Source organism: Andrena cerasifolii, chromosome 12, assembly GCF_050908995.1.
Source record: "Andrena cerasifolii isolate SP2316 chromosome 12, iyAndCera1_principal, whole genome shotgun sequence".
Classification (NCBI taxonomy): Eukaryota; Metazoa; Arthropoda; class Insecta; order Hymenoptera; family Andrenidae; genus Andrena; species Andrena cerasifolii.
The window spans coordinates 12,209,425-12,230,245 of record NC_135129.1 but is presented as its reverse complement, the minus strand read 5'-3'; the positions used below and the strand labels follow the sequence as shown (position 1 = coordinate 12,230,245).

At 49.4% G+C, this 20,821-nt stretch overlaps 4 protein-coding genes across 6 annotated transcripts; 1 reads left to right on the top strand and 3 right to left on the bottom strand.

The window, feature by feature from the left end:
* Positions 1–275: 275 nt before the first annotated feature.
* On the bottom strand, positions 276–4,213 carry LOC143374969 (uncharacterized). 2 transcript variants are annotated; one of them, XM_076823580.1, is made up of 2 exons: positions 3,718–4,213; positions 276–2,492 (listed from the first exon to the last, which is right to left on the bottom strand). In XM_076823580.1, the coding sequence occupies exons 1-2, from the start codon at positions 3,841–3,843 to the stop codon at positions 1,050–1,052; spliced, it is 1,569 nt and encodes a 522-aa protein (XP_076679695.1). In that variant the 5' UTR covers positions 3,844–4,213; the 3' UTR covers positions 276–1,049. The 2 variants fall into 2 exon arrangements, with proteins under 2 accessions (XP_076679695.1, XP_076679696.1); XM_076823581.1 differs by lacking the exon at positions 3,718–4,213 and adding an exon at positions 3,382–3,405.
* A 205-nt stretch (positions 4,214–4,418) lies between these two features.
* On the top strand, positions 4,419–5,892 carry LOC143374975 (pre-mRNA-splicing factor Syf2). The gene is made up of 4 exons (XM_076823598.1): positions 4,419–4,645; positions 4,716–4,856; positions 4,925–5,220; positions 5,292–5,892. Exons 1-4 carry the CDS (start codon positions 4,541–4,543, stop codon positions 5,455–5,457), a joined length of 708 nt encoding a protein of 235 aa, XP_076679713.1. The 5' UTR covers positions 4,419–4,540; the 3' UTR covers positions 5,458–5,892.
* Positions 5,710–14,479, bottom strand: Tab2 (TAK1-associated binding protein 2). Of its 2 annotated transcripts, none has more exons than XM_076823576.1 (10): positions 14,271–14,479; positions 10,340–10,478; positions 9,371–9,839; positions 8,651–9,043; positions 8,193–8,405; positions 7,667–7,818; positions 7,497–7,590; positions 7,166–7,432; positions 5,962–6,018; positions 5,710–5,859 (listed from the first exon to the last, which is right to left on the bottom strand). In XM_076823576.1, the coding sequence occupies exons 2-10, from the start codon at positions 10,445–10,447 to the stop codon at positions 5,834–5,836; spliced, it is 1,779 nt and encodes a 592-aa protein (XP_076679691.1). In that variant the 5' UTR covers positions 10,448–10,478; positions 14,271–14,479; the 3' UTR covers positions 5,710–5,833. The 2 variants fall into 2 exon arrangements, with proteins under 2 accessions (XP_076679691.1, XP_076679692.1); XM_076823577.1 differs by having other exon boundaries at positions 7,166–7,429; positions 14,271–14,477.
* Positions 14,480–14,973: 494 nt separating this feature from the next.
* Positions 14,974–20,596, bottom strand: Clic (chloride intracellular channel protein 5). The gene is made up of 4 exons (XM_076823597.1): positions 20,383–20,596; positions 16,786–17,091; positions 16,370–16,696; positions 14,974–16,301 (listed from the first exon to the last, which is right to left on the bottom strand). The coding sequence occupies exons 1-4, from the start codon at positions 20,449–20,451 to the stop codon at positions 16,221–16,223; spliced, it is 783 nt and encodes a 260-aa protein (XP_076679712.1). The 5' UTR covers positions 20,452–20,596; the 3' UTR covers positions 14,974–16,220.
* Between the last annotated feature and the right edge of the window lie 225 nt (positions 20,597–20,821).

Sequence of the window (20,821 nt, the reverse complement as noted above, 5' to 3'; positions counted from 1 at the left end):
AAACCGGGGAAAAATAAACAATTCGAATGGAGAATAGGATCGTTGATAGATCACACGGAATACAATAAACAGAGCAATTAATAGAGAAATGTCTTTTGCTCCTGCAATTATGATTTATTCAACGTTCCATTAACGTGGGTTTTACCCCGTCTTGGTAATAATCGCAACGTTTTATTCGTTAAATTACCAGATAATCGTAAAGAACATTTTTCATTGCATAGTAAACATACGTGAACGAGAAAGGGAGACTATTTAGTACACTTAGCACACCATAGTAACGAATAATAGAATCGAAGTTTAATAAGAATTTGAATGAGAAAGTGTGAAACATCGATAACACTCATTTTGCACAAACCCGATTATCACGAATCTCGTAAAGCTAGCAAGAATGTTGACAACGAACCTCAGTCGATTAGAAAATACGCAAGGATGACCACGCATTGATTAATCAAAGCTTTATTCGAAACTCGAAAGACATTCATACGTGGCTAGATGCACTGATTGATCGTTCGACGACGACGACGATGACAAAAATTGGTTCTATCGTCACGTGCGAGCGAACTCCATAAAGAAACAATGAAATAGTCGAATCAGTTTTACTTAGAACACTTGCATATCACAATATCGTATATATGAATCTATATCTATCTCTTATATTTTACAAAAGATATATATATATATATATATCTTTTAAACTTTGAAGGCGGTTCGTGAATCTTTTACCTACAAACACTTTTTAAGCGTATATCGTAATCGTTCGTCATAACTTTTTATGTCAACATCTGACAATTACTCGCAATTGAAAAATTTTTTCTTAAAGATAATATTACACTATGTTCTATCATGCATACTAGTTCTACTAGTTGTTGCACACGCCGGCGATAATGTACACAAGGAAGGTCAGTACACTTTCCTTGATTGATCATCGTATCACCTGTTTGTTGCCATCTTGTATATTCGGATAGTACCGACTATTTCGTCTGTTAGAAAAGGTCTCGAGTAAAAATAAATGTCTAGTCGAGCACACTGCACGCAGCTTGGTGGATCGATCAGTGATAACACGTATGCAATTTAAATAACTCTTTGTTAAGGAAGCTGGCATTACAATCCTCGCAGTAGTGCTTGACGTTGCTGTCGATTAAGTTTATCGACGCGGAAATGTTCTTGGCGCTCACGACACCTGTGATTGTCGCGACATTTCGAAGGTTCCTTTGTAGCTTCCTAGCCGAAGCTTTCGCGTGAAGCTTCTTTATTTTCCCGCTCCTGAGGTAGGAGTCGTGACTTCGCAAAAACTTCGGCGAGTACGTAATGGCGGCAGTCGGACTCGAAGCACCCATCTTGCCTGATTTTAATTTACCTTTCGACACGCCCTTCGGCGATTTCAAAGCATCGAACGTATTACCATTTACCCTATCGTTTTGAAAACCTACCAGGTGACCGTTAGGAAATGCTTCGATTTTAACGGCTTTGCGATCTTTCGGCAGCATCGCAGACGATAGGAATTCGTCCACAGTCTCGTCGAGATCAGAGAGTTGCTCCTCCTTTACCATAACCTTAATCCTATCTTTCGCTAATTTCGATACCTCCCTCGACGGTAGCTTCACCTTGTTCGCGATATTTCGGACCGTGTACTTGGCCGCTCGGTATTCCTCGTCTTGAGATCTTTGGTTCTTGTCCGTCGATTTCGAGTGCTTCCGCGTCGACATACAGTAGTCGATCGTCCCCGTTCTGGGCCTAAGAATCCGACCCTCGAAGTCGTCGAGCTTCTCCACTTTGACTCGAGTCGCATCGATCTCGGGCTGCAGCGGCGACGCCTTCTTCGGCGACGCCTTCGGCTTCGCGCTTCTCGATGTCGAAATGCCGGGAGATTTCTTCTTACTTCCTACGTAGTCGACGGAACCCTTCCGAGGCCTCAAGTTCCGAACGATTGGGCTCCCGAAGACGTCTTTCGTCGCGTGGAACTTGACTCTGGCACCGCCTGGGCGATCGGAGCTGGAAGAAGTTGGCTTGTTCTCGTTAACGGATATCGTGGAGCTCTGCTGCTTGTTGGTGCGGTTATTGTTGCACGCCTCGACCTCGACCTCGACCACGCTATTGCACGTTGATATCCTGTTCTCGTAGTTGGTTGGTACAGCCTGGTTACTTTGGTCCATTTTATCACAGCAACACCTGCATCTCGCGTACGCGGCGTACGGGATATCGTTCGGCTGGAACGTCATCGAGCTCATCGCGTTTATATAGTTGACGTTATCGACCATGGGGTTCATATCGTACGCGTCGTAGTTCCCCGGCTCGATCTTGATCTTGACGTTCTCTATGTGCACCATCGGTATGCCGACCCTCTCCGTCGGCACATCCTTCCCCATCCAGGACAGTTGGCTCTTCAAGCCCGCGTCTGTCTTGAGACAGTCGACGTAGAACTTGTAGAACTCCTCCAGCTTGTATGTGCACCGATGGCACATGTGCTTCGGCAACAGGTCCATCTCGTGCACCTGCGGATACATAGCCAGTGCAAATATGTAATTTCGTAAGCCCGTAATATTCGATATGATCGCGCGCGAATAAAGAGCGCCGATAGAGAAGGGAAAGGATAATTGTACATTCGGATCTATTTTCGCGGAACGAAATTATAGCCTATCAATCGCGACTCTACTTTAGATCGAGTGGCACAGCACCGAGCACGACGCGACGGAACGTGCTTCGGATTAACTTCCCCGATAAAGCGGCATCATGACTTGGTCGATGATATCGATAGAACGATTAGCCGCTGTGCTTTGTTCGAAGAGGAGATAAATAATTACACGATTGCGAGAAGTGATTTCGCATTTCAAGGTCAACCTGTTGACTCACTAGCTGCGCATGTTGTTCCACGTGGAGCGTTCTTTCTCCCATTGCGAATCGTAATTAACGTGCCATTATTCGATCTAGTCTAAATATTAATCGGCGTGCCCAACGATTAGAATTCTCTGCCATTCTGCGAGTGTAGGGTGATCACGTAGGCGATCAGCTTACGGCTAACAACGTCGGCAATTTCTTCCACACCTATATAATATCTGTAAATTATCATCTAAAGTACTGACGGAAGATAACGAAAGAATTTTCAACTAGTTCGAACTGGTTTGAACGGTACAGCAACCCTACCCAACGTCAAGTATTATTTCGCAGAATAGGGTGCCTGATATACTCCCGACATTAAGCAGCAAAGTTTCTCCGCGCTCTCTGTTGTTTCCTTGGAAAGCTTATCACGTTCGTGCGAGCGATAAGTTTGAGGCTAGCACTCCTCGGCGAAGGGGTAAAAAGGAACGAGTGCATTTCCAAGTTACGCAATCCGTTAAAAACGTTTATGAGACATATTGGCGCGCTTTGTAACGATAACCTCACTTTTGGCATCGTAGATACTTTCGACCGAACGTGTCGCGTCTATTCCTTGAATTGCCCGAGGGCAAGAACCGATGTGCCCTGTGCGAATAAAGGGATAGGTACCCGTAAGAAAAGCGCGGTATGAAAGAAACGCTCGTGCGTGGCCTAGTTACACGGAAAAACTCGGTTGCACGTTCGATTTGTGGGAAAAAGAAGGTGGTTGAGGAGGGAGGGGGCGGGGGGGGGGGGGCGTTTACGATTGTCGGGAAAGGACACGTTGAGCACGCGTGAAGGTTCACGTAGGGAAGCGGCGAAGGGAGAGAAGTGTGTGCGAAGAGAGATACATATATCACGTACCATGATCGGTAGAACGGCGTTGATTTTCTTCACGTGGCTCTCATTCTTGTCGAATATATTAATCGAGATACAACCGGATAGCTTGCCGCAGAGGCGGCACACGCGACTCGACTCGAGAGTCTCCATAACGGTGTAGGGAGAATTAATTTGTCCGGGACGAAGCGTTGCGCGGCAGCGATTCCGGCGTAGAGCCGCGTGCGGCGAGCGAGGCTTCGATTCGCCTGGACGCAAGCGTTCCGCGGGCACCCTGGCTCACCCTGGCCGCGCTCCGCGGGAAAATGCTTAAAAAGCTCGGTAGCGCGAACTCTCCTCTGCGCCACCAGCCGCCAGCGTATACAATTCTGCGTCACCGTCCCACCGTGCCGGGGTTCGCGCAAACGCGGATCTTCGCGAGCGAGCGTAGCTAAATGGCCAAATGTCGCGACACGGCCGGTACCTGCTGCTTCCTCCTACCGGCGGACGAAAAATTCAGCCCGTCTTTCCCTGCGACATGTACACCGCGAGTCCCGACGATACCGCCGCGCTCTAGGAATCTTCGACCGCCCGCTTATCGCGCACCCGTTCGCTCAGAACCAGAAGATCGATTTCAATCGGCCCTACCACACCAGCCACGGAAGTCGGACGAACGGAGTTCGCCTTTTTCGTCCACCGGTCCACAGAGACCTCTGTCGGAAGTTTGACGAATCATCGCGAACAGTGACTCGATGACTGATTCAGTATCGGTACGAAGATAATTACGTTCTAACCTGCGAATCAGTGACAGAAGCTTGTTTTCTCCGCTGAGAATATTTGCCTGTGTATTTATAAATAAATAAAAGTCGCGATGGAGAAGGAAGTGGGGAAGGAAGGCTCGAGTGCTTCCGAGAAATCCGTAGCGTCAAAGCACGCGGAGAGAATGAAACGACTGCGCGATCTTCACACGAAGAGGGTGAGTATAAAAATGCTTTTACCTTTTGCTTTTCTGGAGACGTGTGTCTTACGGAGCGTTGCTTTTGTAGAACGAAGCTAGGCAACAGAACCACAAAGAAGTTGTCGAGGAGGATAAGAGGAAGAAGCTACCTTCGAATTGGGAGTCGCGTAAAAGACAGGCCGAGTGGATCGTGCAGGATGAAGCTGCGAGAAAGGACGCTCAGGAGAAAGTAAATAATGGTTGATCGGTTGGTAGTAAGAACGAGTCGAATGCTTTTTTGTATTCTGCGCTTTACAGGGAGAGGACTACGACAGAACAAAGTTGCTCCACATTGGCGCGATAGAGGCGGAGCGTATAGCGCGAAAGAAGATGAATAAAAGGAATCCAGATCCAGGCTTCTCCGACTACGAGCAGGCAGCTATACGTCAGTACAACAGATTGGTAAGAAACATCAAGCCAAATATGGACACGTACGACGAAGCCAAAGATAAATTGGGCCCGGCGTTCTACGGGGACAGAAATACTATACTCCATGGACTTCACGAAGATAAAAAGGAGGCTATCGACAAGATGGTGGAAGACTTGGAGAAGCAGTTAGTATTCGAGCGCTGTGTACTTGAAATGATCGTAGCACGAACTATATCGTCGTTTCTTGTGCTCGCAGGATCGCAAAGAGGGATAAGTACAGCAGGAGAAGGATGCACAACGACGATGCTGATATCGATTACATCAATGAACGCAACGCAAAGTTCAACCAGAAATTGGAGAGATTCTACGGAGAGTACACGCGCGAAACGAAGCTGAACTTGGAAAGGGGCACAGCTATATAACGAGAGAACGTTATACTAATGGACTTACTACAAATAACTTGTATTTTAAATAGTATTTCGAAGCTCGTACAAATAGGAGTCGGATTACTGATAATAAGTCATTGATCACTTGGTAATCAGAAGTGGAGGTGGTACGTTTAGCGTTGTAGTCTCGTAATCGCGTATCAAGAAAATCAGATTTATATACAAAATTATATATTAATATCAATACCGACGGGCGCTATCGTAAATAAAAAAACAAATTCAACTGAATCAAGTTGGTAAGATTTCTGTGTTTTCCTCTGGCGATCTGTTGATTTCCTACAACAATTTTTGTTTTATTTAATTTAAGTAATAATTGTATATACAGTTTTTGAAATTTCTAACGCAGTTCGTGTCATACCACCCAACTATGTACCGTGCCTGGAAAAGGAATAAAGTTATTTTAACAACGCATATCGTATGTCGCGTTCTTCTTTCCGGCAGTATCCTTTAGCCGATAAGTATAGTCGAAAGCATACTCACGACTTGGCGAAAAGTTGTGATGATGCGTAACTCGTATATGAATATCTTGTGTCTCGCCTGCAAATCGAACATACGAATTCTATCATCGTTATTTCCCGATCGACAGAGCGAAGCAGGCATTCCCATACCGATCTTAAGACACTTACCGACTCGCGGCAGAAAATGCAGTTTGCCGTTATCAACTCTTCGCAGCAATCGATAGGACCACACACGACACGAGGAATAATTATTCATACCATTCGATTAAAATAATTAGGAAGCGAGAATAAATCAGGCATGCCCCTACGTTTAAATAACTGAATTGAAAATATCACGCGCCCATGCAGTGCAGTTTAAGCAGGTTTTAGACCTTTTATTTGTGTCGTTGATCAATGCATAATTCTGTAATCTATTATCTATATCTCTAGCAGTGGCGCGCCCAGAGGGGGGCCAATTCGATTTTCTAAAAGTACAACATGTTGAAAATATTCCCTGAAAGTGTGAGGTTAATCCGACCAAAATTGACAAAGTAGCGCTCGGACCCAAAACTTTAAACGCGTTTTCCTGAAAAACATGTTTTTAAAGTCGGTGACACACCTAACTGAGAAATTAATGAACCGATTTAGTCGAGGCTTTGCAGCTTTTTTAAATATCGATGCTTGGAATTTGCACAGGCACTATTTTGTCTGGAAATAATTCTGTGAAAATCGGGCGCGCTTTCAATTTTGGATGATCCTGCATCCTCGGGTATCCCACCTGTAACCCACAAACCTTTCAATAATTTTTACCGTTTGATAATAAAAGTTTATCGGTTTTTGTAGAACAAATCTAGGTAGGCCTGGCCTGGCCTCCGCGTTAAATCATTTTTTATAATCACCTAAAGAATTTCACCTTGAATTCGCTTGGAAAATATTTTTATCCTCTCAGCTCGGCTCCCCCTAAGATTAAACCCCGAGTGCGCCACTGCTCTCCGAGCGAGCAGGTACTTATCTTACGATAGCGAACAATTATATAGATATATCACCATTGGTTGCGCACTTCGTGACAGTATCGACGCGCAGAATTGTCAGTCGATCCGCAAAACTTATGACGAAAGAAAAACACATGCTGTTAAGCCACGCCATCTCGTTCAACTATTTTGATGTCGGGGGCGGGGACAGTGGATCGATGTTGAAACGTGTTAGAGAGGATGCAAGGTCCCTTATCGATTTCCTCGGAATCGTACCTGCGTTTCCGCGATCCAGCAGCCTGGGCATGTCGCACTGTTCGCACTTGTTCATCAGCGGGTGATTGTCAAATGTACACATTCTGCAGACCCAAGAAGGGCCGTCCCGTTCGTCGCCGTCGACAGCGTTCCCGCCGAGTTCCGGTTGCCAGGCGGGCGGCTGCATCGGCAGCGGGGGTGGATTGGAGGTGACGGACCTCGGTGGCAGAGGCTGACCGGTGTAAATGTCCTGATAGAACTCCTCGTTCGTTTCGCCCAGAGGTACTAGCGAGTAAAAATAAAAAGATGCAAATGTTGTACCGGAGACGTTACGCGACCGTGATTGGGGTACCTCTTGGATCCGACCACTGATCCACTTCATCCGCCAGTGTGTTGCATTCCACCCGCAGCTGATAGATTTCGCTCCGCAGCTTCTGCTTCAGCTCCTGCGAAATCGGCAATGCAATACGATAGCCGCTGGGATTGGCAGCGAAATCGTTTCGACAACTATGATGTACGTACTTGCGGCGGCATCGAGGAGTCCAGCGGCCTCGTGAGAGACTGCAGTTCTTTCTTCATCGCTTCGAGTCGTCCTTTCTCGGCCCTCAGCTCCCTGGCGAGTCTTTCTTTCCTGGCCAACTGCTCCGCGAGCAGTTTTCTTTGGTGATCCGCCACTGTGACGGCAAAGGGAACCTTGAAATACCGACCACCCGCGCGGGAATAAAGGGCTGTTCGCCCCGTTGGGCAGAAAGGGGCGGCTACATTGAGGAAACGCGTCGCCGAGATCGAGAAGCGGATCAGGTGGTCCGCGTGGAGTAACCGCAAGCCTGGCTATGTATAGACGGAGCGTGGGGTCAGGAATGCGTAAATATCGTTCTCAGTGTTACGTGCGTGGGCGTAGTACGTGCGACGGACTGACTGGTTCGCAGGTAAATATACGTGTACGAAAAACAAAGGCGGCCGTTCGATGCAGGGGTAATAAAAATAGCTAGACTAAAGGTTATTTTCGAGTTGCCGCAGGAGGGTGGAAAGGTGGCGCGAGGGATACCTTGATTTAACGGCGATCGATTCTGATCGGAGTTGGCCGGTGTCCGTTCGTCAATGGGGCTAGAGGGCGGCGAGGTCGTCGTCGGTCCTGACGGTGTCGTTGGGAGGCTGCTGGGAGGGACGATGGTTGTCGTGGATGGCACAGAGGGTGTGGTCGGGGCGCTCATAGTCGTCGTGGGCCTCGGCAACTGACTAGGTGGTCCAGCTGGAAGCCCTGCAATTGCCATTGTTTTAAAGGGGTGAGTAATTGCCGTCCACTAACTTACTTTAGCGGCTTCGGCGCTATTCTTAGTGTTGTCTTACAAGTGCTCCGTGTCCTTTGACTTTTTACCGTTAAATTTTAAAAGGCTTTCCAAGAGTGTTACCGCTGCAGCCTCGCATTTACCCTTATCGATACTCGTGTTTCTTTTGTTTTTTTTAGTAGTAAAGAGGACGATTGATACTAATAATAATACAGACCTGGTGGCCTCTGAGGACCAGTTTGAGCCGGTGGCACTAAGCTATTGGGCCTGCTGGGGCCCATGGGTGGTCTGATCCTCGCAGCCGCCACGCTGCCGACGGCTCCCGCGCCTATGCTGATCCGAAGGCGGCTCTGAAAGCCCCGCGGGTCAAGGGACGAGCTCGAGTAGATCAGACTCGAGCCCTGCGATCTGATGTCGATCGGGGGTTGTGGCTCCGAGGACGGTGGCCTCAGCGTCAGGCTCACCGATGTGTAGCTTCGAGTGTGATCGATCTGCGGCCCCGCGTTCTCCACGGTCAGCAGCGGTTCCGCGTAATGTGGCCGTCGTGGATCGACGATCAGATCGGTTCGTTTACAGGCCCCGCCGCTGATCGTCGGCACCGTTCGAAAATCTGCGCTTCCGTTGCAATCAGAAAGAAGGCATCGCGTTAACGACGTGGACCGGGGATGAAAAGGAATGCATTACGGTATGTAATGTCGCTGTGTCGCATCGATACACGCGGAAGAAAACCAGTTTTACGTTTATCTACGCAACCTATAATGCAACCGCGCTGTTTGTTTTGCAAAAATTATTCGTCATTCGCTGGTGGTTAACCCGAATTACCTTTCTTCGATACGCGACGAATAATTTTTGAGGGAATTTTATTTAAAGAAAAATTTGCCCGAGCCGAAATCGAAGCCCAAGGAGGGTTGTGCCTGCGATCTCCGTGGATGCGTACCGCGATTGCCGGCGGCAGGACTGCAGGCAACGTTCACGTTCAGCTCGAATCCGGCTGGCTCGTTTCCCGCGCTCTGGACGTGGTTGGTGGAGTTGGCCGCGTCGGCGGTGCCCGCGCAATCGTCGAAGAAGCCTCGCGCGGTGCAGGAAGCCGGTGCCGAGGAAGGGGTCGCGGGGTCCGTCGCTATCGGCGAGGACGCGGAGGTGGAGGTGCAGGTGGCGCGTGTACAGCTGAGGGGGCAGCGTCGCGACGCGCCGATGTCCAGGGACGCTGGCCTGTGCGGTCGCGGGTTGCTATCGTTGCCACTGGTGCTGTTCCGTTGCACTTGGCTGATCGCGCAGCAACGTTGCTGCTGCGGTTGCTGCTGGAGAACGCTGCAAAGGGCGGCCGGTGGGAACGCGCCCGGGGACGGTCGTGACTCTTGGGTGGCACGAAGGCTTCTCGCGCATGTTTCCCGGTCGTGACTGTTCTGCAACGCACACACGCACCTGGGTCAGCCAGTTTCCGGTCCCCGTGGAACCTCCGTCGGCCCAACGACAGATGCTCGAGGCTTTCAGCGGACGCCTCGCTCTGGTAATGGACAGTTCTGAGGTTTCCATACCCGCTACGCTGTACTCTGCACCCTCTCTTGCCGACGCAGGATTAAGGCTCCTCGAAAGCGAAAACCTCAGAACGCTCCAGCGCCCGGCTAGATTATTGTTTAGTGCGTTCAACCCCGGCTGATTAAGAGGCACGGTTGTAACTTGTAACACGCCCAACATTTACAGACACGCAGGTTCCACGCTCGTGCAATGATAGGAGAGGGTAGTCTGTGCCGTTAATTCGCTACGCGAGGGTTACGAGTTAGTCGTTAACGTGCTGCGGTTTAGCGGCGACGGATGAGGCTGGTTACGAGCACACTCTGTGCAATCGGGGGTTATTCCGGATCGAGTGTCCGGGAGCAGCGGGCCGGACAAAGAGCACCTATACCTGGGCGATGCACTGGGAGACGACGTGATCAGGGAGCGCAGGGAACTGCTGCTTCAGCTCATGGAACAGCTGCATGATAGCGATGTTAGAGCAATGGCACTCCCCCATCGTGGGCCCCCATCCTCCTGGCAAGGCCTACCTGCGGGTGCCAGGTTCTCTCGTTACACCAGTTCGGCACTGTTCACCGGGCAGCGACAGATCGGACGAACGCGAGAGGGAACCAGCAATCCGGCTAGATCGTCGAAATTTTGCAGTTCGGTGGATAAACGATTTGGATGCCCTCCAAAATGCGACGGCTTTCGGTGCGCGAGAGTGTCTCAAATTATTCAACCACGGATCAGCGGACCTTGCGATTAATGGAGACAAAGTCGTGAGAAAATGAGAAGGAGAGGACCGTGGAACCTGTCCGGGGCAAATCGACCGACTTGTCCGGACGATGCATTCAAATATTACGCGATCGTGCGAGTTACGGCCTCGTAATTATAGCGAAGGCCACCAAGCTACCACTTGGTAAGCGATATCTGCCACCGAAAAACCTCCTAGCTATCCACTCGAGAAAATTCTCAAACTTTCATTTTTTCCCGCAATTTTTCTTTGCTCAGATTCATCAATTTATACGTATAATAAATAACAAGAATTAAATAAGTACAAATGCTTCAAAATCGGAAAATAGCTGAATTTATGCAGCGAACAAAAATTCCGTTGTAATCAGCAGGGAATGCCCTACAGATTCGCAAAGTTTCAGAATTTTTTTAATTCCCAATAATTTTACTCGATTTTCTAGCGAACCGAGAATCCTGCGAATTTCCTACTCTGCTTTAGGGCATAAATAGTACCTACCTCGAGGTACGCCGGTTCGCAAGACTTCTTCGGTTGAAATTCAAAGGTCGATAACTCCGAAACACCCGTTAGGTTACGGAATTGGCAGCGAGCAAAGAAACGGTGGACACCTGTGCCGCGTGGCACGTAGGAGTGCCACATAATTAGCCGGCACTGCGCGTGCCACGCTCCCACGCGCGCGCGCGCATGCGCCCTTCTGCAGGTGCACCCGTCGCACACCCACGGTCTCGATAAATTTCAATAAATCCTCCCTTCCCGAATCTACGGAAGGGCTTATAAATATATAACAGCGGGGACGCTCTTAGCCGATTCCCTTACGGAAGCGAGGCGCGTTAATTTTAAACCATAAACGAGTTGCACTCGCGTATCAGCCCAAACAGAGAATTCAATAGAATCCGCGATCCCCTAGATATTCCAGAATAAGTTTCGCGACCCACCGGTTGGGAATCACACTGGATTAGAATTCCAAAATCACGTCTGAAGTGAAAAAGTAAACGATACCATATTCAGGAAACTCGCTCGAATCGAACGCACACAAATATAATTACCTCGTGCGTGTGCCTAATTATTAGCTCTATATTGGAAAATATAATATACTTAGAAACGTCGAGGGGTGCTCGCCCGATCGGAAGATACTAAGAGGTTGGAGACTGTGCGCGTGCGATTCGCATTTGGCGCTGGGCCACGCGAGAGAATAAAGCGGTGGGCAGAATTAATAATTCGCCTCTCTCTCTCTCTCTCTTTCTTCGTTCGCTTCGCACCTGGCAGCCAGCGAGTGTCAGGTGAGTGAGGCATCAATCAGAGAGAAAACTGTTTATTGGCACGCGCCCCCGTCTGCCAGCGGGCACCGGTCCCTTCTTTTAAACGGGACGTCAGCGGGGCTTTCTAACTTGCAACGCGATATTACAAACCACCCGCGGCACCTTGATCGTGTCCAGCGACGGAATCGCCGCGGCGTCCTCGACGCGCCGTTCGAAATACTTGCCGCGGGGACATTTTGCCAACGCGCCGATTCTTCGACACGCAGATGACGAGAATTACAAATAAACACGCGTGGGAAGGTACTCGACGCGGAAACGCTAGAGCGAGTCGAATCCCTCGTGGCGAATCGCGTCACTCGTCACGGCTTTCGAAAGCAGCCGCGAGTGTCTTCTAATAATCTAATTAGACGGTAGGTGGTAACCGACTCCGCGCGCTTTCGAGAAGCACTCGAGACGGATCGAGATAGAATCATTCCCGCGATGACCCAATTTACCGAGTGGAGACGAATAACGATGCCGTTTTTTATTGCCGTCTGTGTGAGCACAATAAAGAGAGAGAAAAAGATCTAATTGCACCAGACACGCGGGGCGTTTCTATCGGTGACAGAGAGGATTTTAAGAGGGGAACGAGAGTGTCGCTCGTCGGGACAGGGGAAAAAGGAAAAGCGGAATTCCAGCATGCCGGCAAGATATTTGTGTCATGAAATAACCCAGGAGACACAGCGTGGCTGTTTTCGTCTGCTCCTGGCAATGCGGGGAAAAGCGAATTCCACGAGTATTTTCACGCATTTGGAATAAATTTCTGCGCTTCTTTTTAAACGTCTGGCGTCCCAGGCGTCTAAGGAGAGCGAGCAGGCGACCGGCTTTATCGTCGCGATAGCATCCTACCGATCAGCGAACAAGGGAATAAGGCGGACGCCAAGAAAATGGTCCTGTTCAATTTCGCCGGACACTTGTTGATCGAGCGGAAGTAACACGCGATTAAAGCGGGTTGCAATTGTTCGCGAGTCAGTGACTTTAAGTTATCGCTAAGAAACGACAATTGCGAAGGAGAAGCGCGCCCGTCGAGTTTGCTAGCAGTGGAAAAATAAGGAACAAGGAATGCAGAGTTACGGGGTAAGTCACGGGGGGCGCGAAAATAAACAGTATTCTGAGAATAATGCTATCGGCGAGGGTGAAGGTTCCTGTTTTGTCGGCGTTTCCACGCAGTCGGAGCGAAACGTGGGTAACGATACGCCGCTTCTTTACGATCGCGATAATTCACGTGCCCTCGTAAAGCTCCGTTATTGACTCTCCGAGCAGCTCTTTCACGCGATTATAAATATCGCTGGCGTTCGGGGTCCTGTTTCCGCGTGTGCCAAAAAAATCGCACCCCCCGAGGGATCGCGATCGAGCAATTATATCGGATTACAGGAGAGTCGTGGCTGAACGGTGATTAACGCGCGATTACATAACGCGGAGGAGCGGGGGGGTAAACATTACCGGCCGTTTTACGCGTATTTTTATATTAACCAGCTACGTATTAGGTAATACCGTGCACCGGTGGTTTCGCCGTCTGCCGCGCTCGATAAAACCTCCCCCGACTGACTCACGTATCTACTTTTTAAATCGAGTGGAGCACGTCAGAGCGGCTAAAATCGTTGGTGAAGTTTCGAATTCGTGGCATCGATTGACCCTGGTCCCTCTTATGCCTATGTCACGCCTGAGAAAATAGAATAGTATAGTCGTTCCTTGACTCGTCCACGCGATACCAAGCGGTTCCTTCGGATGCGAGATGAAAAGATTGCGCAGCCCATAGAGAGCTTGGGTGATAACGAACGTATGCAGGAAAACACGTAATAATTAGACATGGCGGATAAACATATCGAGCATGCGGCCTGACGAAACACATTCGATAAAACACACAACGTAACATCGGGCAACAAAACGTGTGACGTTAATCTTTATCGATATCGATCTATATCTGCAAGTATACATCCACCGCTCCTCCCACTACCTACCGTTTCGGTACCACCATCGTATGGAATCAACGCGCCTACCGAACGGGAGAGCACTCTAATTACGAGAAGTGATTAATGAAGAAACTATCTATACAATATCCACCGAAGAATGCATCTCTCGTACGTTCCGTCGCGCGGAGGAAACGCGGCTAAAAGTCAGTCGAAATCTTCCGCTCGTATCTCCTACGTTCCTGTGTCCCGTGTTTTTAAGAATTACAGCGCAGCGACGAGTCGGGTGGATCGAAGGATTTTTAACCGCCAAATCGAGTCGCGGGGTGGTTGCTCGGGGCAGATGGGTATTTAAGTTTGAATCGTGTGCTTGAAACTCACCGGACGGCAACCATTGGAAATGTCCAACGAACGAGGAAAAGGCAACGCACGCTCACGCTCCGTTAACACTCGGTAGGGACACTTGGCAGACGGGCGGGATTTCCGTTCACGTGTCGAGCACCGAGATTTCAACTGTCACTGTACGATAACGCGGCGGGCAGTAAGTTTTCTGTCGTTTTCGAGGATTTTCAAAGCACGAACGAGCGGCTACCGTCCGTCGGGGCGACTGATCAGCTGTGCACTGCGTACTGACACGACTGCGATCAACACAGCGACTCTTTCGTTTCAAATCTTCCGGATCCGTAGGAAATGTATCGGGGAGAGGTTACTTACTTGTTTTAATATATCGTTGCTGGCCTGCGAACGGTGTGTACGGAAATATGGGCGGTCGGGGATGAAAATAAAAGTTGGTCCGTTGATCGCGTAGTCAAGATGGCCGCCGGTACAAGTGCTTCCCTATTTATGAATGGAAGACGCGTCGTAATAGTTGGACGCGGAGGCGGTGTGGGGGAAATCGCGTGCTATTTTAAAACTCGCACGAATGGACAGGAACGTCGTCGGGATGGATGTATTCTTTTTCGTTTCCAGCGGGGTTCTGCTCTATAATTCCGTTAAATTTATACGAGTTCCATTGCTCGTTTGTACCCCGCAAACTGCAACTGTGTCTGGACTCGTGAATAAAAGTACCTGCGAGGTTAGAACGTTATTGTAAACACTGGTATATTCATTTCTACGAGTATAAACCAAAGTAATACAATAATAATAGTAATAATAATCGTCATTTATAATATAATAATACAATTACTAATTACGTAATACCCAGTCTGTTAAGTCGCTGGACTGTGTTAATAGAATCAAGCGCTGTCGTAATGGCGCTCGTAACAACCGCGATATCTGCTGGTCAAAATTCTTTCCACCCTGAAAAATCACCTACGAAGGATAAGAGTCCTCTCGTGAATTGTCTCACGACGGGACACATTTACCTAGGAATCTCCGCGCTGTAACGTAGAACCGGGAAGAAACGTATGCACTCTGTTTCGTTGGAATCCTAATCGAAAGTAGCCGTTCAGAAATCTCGGCGCTAAGCGAAGCGCGTTAGACTAGAGTACCAGAGCGTCCTTTTTAGGCGGGTCAAAGTGATTTAAAGAACAACCATCATTGCGTCGCTTTATTCACTAATATCCAGATGCACGATAAATACAAGGCAGTTCTCGAGGGAAGAAAGAAAAAGAAAAAGAAAAAGAAAAAGAAAAAGAAAAAGAAAGAAAAAAAGGAGGAATATATTAATATAATCAACGATCATCTGCGATTCAAATGCATACGTCCCTTTTGCATTCTCCGATTCGCTGTACTGCTTTCGCCATCAAAAGACGAGGGAAAAGCACCTAAACTGTATCTTAAAAATGAGGGGAAAAAAATATACGATGTTTCGGTCCTAAAGTACGTGTAAAAGATTAAAATGCCTTTTCTAATGATAATGCTACTCAAGTAAAGGGGGAGAGAAAGAGAAGAGAAATAAAGAAGGGGGAAAAATCATATAGTTTTCTGGACACGCGTACAGGTCGTCGTCGAAAGCCTTACACATACATGTATACGTATAACCTCCTGTCTCCTGCGGTAAAAAAGCTACTTGTTCCATATTCGTCGGTTTAGGCCATAAAACAGCGTCGACGGTAAGTTTATGAAATGTAAGTAGCAAAAGTGTTATATAAATCGGCTTAGCATGGTATCGACGGGATCTAAGCCGAGGCGCTGGAAATTTGTCAGCGCGAGCCGCTCTTTTTTTTGTTTTTTTTTTTATAAATAATGGACCCCTCCTCGGGCAGAAGGACTCGAATTGGAACAACCGCGAAAACGTTTACTGCGTCGCTCGTGTCCACGCCGCGGTATCGGCGATGATCTATCCGAATCGAAATGACAAGATCGCAGACCCGACGGCAGAGGTCCAGCCTAGTCGTCGTTCACCTCGATCGGGATACTGGTGGTGAAGGTTGGAGTCTCCAGCTCCTCGTGCTTCTTCATCTTCATGCTCTGCAACGGGAGAAGGAATTGTTGAGAAAAATTTGGGACCGCGCTGCGTGTTAGCGTTAGAAGCTCACCTGTTGCAGCTTGTAATGGTTGATGATGTCCTGGTCGGCGGGGCAGCTCTGCAGGAAAGCGTCCAGCCTGTACATGTGATGCATATACCGCCAGAGATGCACCAGAGTGTCCGGGATCTCGAAGTCGGCGAAATACTTGCCGGCGACCCTGATGTGCTGTAGTCGAGGCATCAGCTCGCAATCGAAGCAGCACATCGTGTCGCCGGTGAGGAAGCGCGTCCCCTTGCGGCCGAGATGCTCGTCGATCTTCCGCAGATGCGCCATCAGGGACGAGGACTTCGGGTCCTTGTCCTTGTCCTTGGCGTTCAGCAGCAGCAGCTTCAGCTTCTGCAAGGAGAATCGGCGCCCGGTTCAGTAGCTAGCTCGAGAAAGCGCACGGCGCGGTTTCTCCTCGAAGCCGGCCGCCCGGTACGTACGCTGAACAAGTTTTCGACGAGAGTGGCCACTTCTTTGTCCTGCACGAACAGATTGTGCCCGCCGGGAATGTTCTTCATGATGTGCCGCTCGATCTTCTCGTTCTCCAGTATCGCGTCCCCGTTGTCGATCAGGATCGGCGGGGGCGTCGCCTGGAAGTTGGTGCGGAAATCGGGCGGCGGCTTCTGCATGTCCACCGTCGTCACCTTCAGCGAGATCGTCTTCAGCTCGGCCAGGAGGTACAGGTCCATGAAGTACTCCTGGCAGAACAGGCAGGCGCCCTTTCGGCGGCCGTCGATCGTGGATGCCTGTCAACAGAATTCGCATCCTGTTACTCGCTAAAGATCGCCGTGGACGAACTGTTAAGTTCGTTACTGCTGTTTGCCTGGTCGCGACCAGCCAGGGAGCACGCGGAACGGTATCCGTTTCCTTCGGTTGATCGAGCAAATTCAGAGTAGGTACCTATCTAGCCGTTGCTCGTTCCGCCCCCATTTTCCCCGATGTCACGGTTTATTTATTCCCCTCGGCGACGCACTCTGCTTTCTTTCTTACTCGGGGATATACTTGCAAGTTTTCTCGACCGCTGCAACAAGTAGCAAGCGGGCTAGTTGGAAGAGGCAGCACTTTGCTTTAATTGCCGGGGACAGTAAGCAAGAGCATCCAGTATCGGTGCAATTGGAGTAAATTGAAGCGCGGAGGAAGAGAGGAAGCTGCCGAAATCGAGCATCGCTTATTTCTTTAATTTTTTTCTTTTTTCCACGATGACGCAAGCCTGGCCTCCAAGTTTGAACGCCGAGCGATGATGCGAGCAAGTCATGCCCCCCGTCGTCCCACGTGGAACGAGCCAGTGCCAAGCTCGACGACTTTTTGGCCAAGGCCAGAACGCGGCAATTTTGCGCTTGGTCAGTTCCGTGTGTTTTTGGAAACAGAAACGGGGATGATTAATTGGCAGCGCGGATCGATGGGAAAAATCTGCCCACAGCTGTGTCGTAGTTATTTCTTGACAATAATTTCTACAGGGGCTCTAGCACCCCGAAACAAGGGGTTTTGTAAAAAGAAAAGATTTTATTGTTTAAATAAATTTTTATAATCACCCATTGAATTTTCTTGAATTAGCATTAGAAACATTTGTATCGTGTAAACGGGCAACGGCACCCGCGCGATGGAGCCGGTGGATGAAATGTCACGAAGCCGCTGGAACGTGGTTCGTCTTCGAACGCTAGGTAGTGATCTCTCGACTCGGCTCGCGCGCCCCTCGCTTCCTTTCTCTCTTGCGAAAGCCTGAAAATTCGATTACAATCGACGTTCGCGGCCCTTGTGAATCGATACATCCATCGCGGCGAATAATCGCGATCGCAACGTGTCCTGCCGTCCCGAGCGCCGAGTACGGCAACGGGATTCGCGTGTCGCGAATTTTCGCATACGAGGCTGGTCGACCGAAGCGAATTCCTCGTTTAGCCTGAAATAAGCGTTTCTTAAGTCGCTTGCGATGCATTCGCAAGTGGAGCGCGATCTGCTTATACAGGGAAAGAGACCGAGGGGATTTAGATCCCACTTGATTAAGCTCTTCCTATTTTCCCGAGCATCCCCGTGAAAGACGCACGATGACCATAGTCGGCGATCGGCACTCCGCTGACCAGCGAATGGAAAATACGTAATATGAACGGCGATGAAGAAGAGGGAGGCTAAGATGTCGGTGTTTACGCAGCGAGGGGAAAAGAAAGGCAGAAGAGCGAGGGAAGCGGAAGGTAAAGGAGTTCATCGTTTAACGGTAGAATCTCGAGGACCTCGTCGAGCTCCCCCGTCGTTTCATCCCGTTTGACACACTTACGGGGACCTCGCATGATCGCCTTCCGAGTGCAAGGTCGGCCAGTTACCATTAAATCTGCTCGCGTAATGAAACGTGGTCGACGGCTATCTCTCGATCCCGTAGGATCCTACTTACGCGGTTCTGGCCAGCGGCGCGATTTAAAAAAAAAAACCGCGGCGCACCAAGCATGAAAATCAAGACCACGGAATGAACCGCGGGCGGTCCAATTTTATTCCAGCCCAGCGATGGTACTCGAGGCGCCTCGTGACCGTGCAAACAGTTCAAACGCGGCCACGAAACACCTTCGAACGTTATCGAGAAACTCGGCGTTGCAAGAATCCCGGGTGGTATCTTATTTAGTCGCGCAGTGAAAGTTTAACGCATCTTCAACTTCGTCTTACCCATCTCTGAACGGTCGCTCTAATCTCTTACTCGCGCCGATAGTGATGTTTAATGCGCATTCCAGCCGAGTATTTATACAATTTTCAAGGCTCCGAAGGAATTGCAAGTTTTCAGGGACAGAGGGTAATGCAGGCGTTTACGGGGAATATTCCGAACGAGGTACCGTGATCTGGATTCATCGGCGATCGAGCAACAACGAGACGATAAGATTAGCGTTTGACATTGTCTCGATTAGGAGCGCGGCAGAAGTGAAGCGGGCCCGAGCTAGAGCCGATCGGATTGGCGAAAGTTTAATCGAACGACCACGCGTAATTGGACAATCGAGGGAAGCCTCTTTCCCTTTAAGGAGTCGTTTCCCAGGAACACACGCGGTGAAAGAGCGTTCCGAGAAGCTAGATCGAGTTCGCCCTCGATCCAATCGATCGCCTCGGCGTTGATCACAATTATCCGTATCGCTAAGAAAAACCTAAACGTCTGTTTACGGTTTACAGATACAATCTGTCTTCTATCGCTAATCTACTGCGATAACTTGCTGCCTCTTCTTCACGAAATATTCAAATTGTCCTCGTGTACCTCTTAGCAATTACCGCGAAGCGCAAACACGATGTAAGCTCCCAGCGCCTACTTCCTCATCCTCCCCCCGACCACGCGTAAACGGTTCTAATCTGGTTAAATTAATATACTTACGGCCTGTGCGAATGCGTCGTCTACGTCATTGTCCGGCGAATCACGCGGGAAAAGAGAGCAACTCGGGCAGCAGGAACTTATGAATCGAGCGGTGACAAGCGATCGACCGTAAAAGGAAAGCATTACCACGGCAGCGTATCGCGCGAGATAAGAGTCAAGGGTTTCGTTTGCTCCAAGTCCAGCCGATCGCGTAGAAAACATGTTTAAGCAAAATTATGCTTGCAATTAGTCATCAACGAATGCGAAAAGCTCTCTTGCCGGACGCCTCCACCATGTTCCGCGAGGCAAAGTCCAGACCCGTCCGTCGTGCCGAGATTTCTGACGTCCGGCATCGATCGGGCGAATCGATCGGACAGCGTTCACGAATTTGCCGGAGGGGAACAGAAAAAACCGTCAAAGTCGGACGCGCGAAGAACCAAGTATTAAACGATCACGGTGGAGGAGCGCTGATCATTTGGAAAACGGGATGGACGGTGCACGGGTCGGTCTTTGTCGCGGGGACGTGTTTGTTTCGGCGGTTCTCGTCACCGCCGAGGAACGAACCAGCAGAAGTATCCACCGTGGAAGAGGAAGAAGAGAGTACAGGAAGAAACCAGTCCAGTCCGTTCCACGCCCATATCGTGCACGGAACGATCGCCGTTTTTTCCCCTCTGTCTCTTTCTCCTTCCTCGTCTTTGCTCTGCACGCGTGCCAGACTCACCTTGATGATCAGCTCGATCTCGGGCACGTCCCCGTTGCTGGTGCCGTTCTCGTGGCTGTCGTCCGCCATCCTTCGCTTCGTTATTCCGTCGGTTAAATGGGGAAAGGCACTTTTTGTCGTACTCCGCAGTACACGATCGAACGGGACACGACTCCTTCCTCCGTACCAAACTCCGACAGAACGCGATGGAAGCTCGCGGAATACTGACGCAGCGCGTGCCGCGCCACGTTTACGACAATGGCGCCGCCCCGTGGCCCCGCGGGCAATTCGTTCGGTAGAGAAGCTACCTGCTACGAGAGGCGCGAAAATTCAAATCCTTTACGCCAAGTATCATCTGTATCTGGTTGAGTAAGCGTATTGTAAATTGTTCGTGCGTATCGCAAAGTATCTGGAAAAGAGGAAATAAATTAAGGAAAATGCGTGCAGTTAACAGAGACGA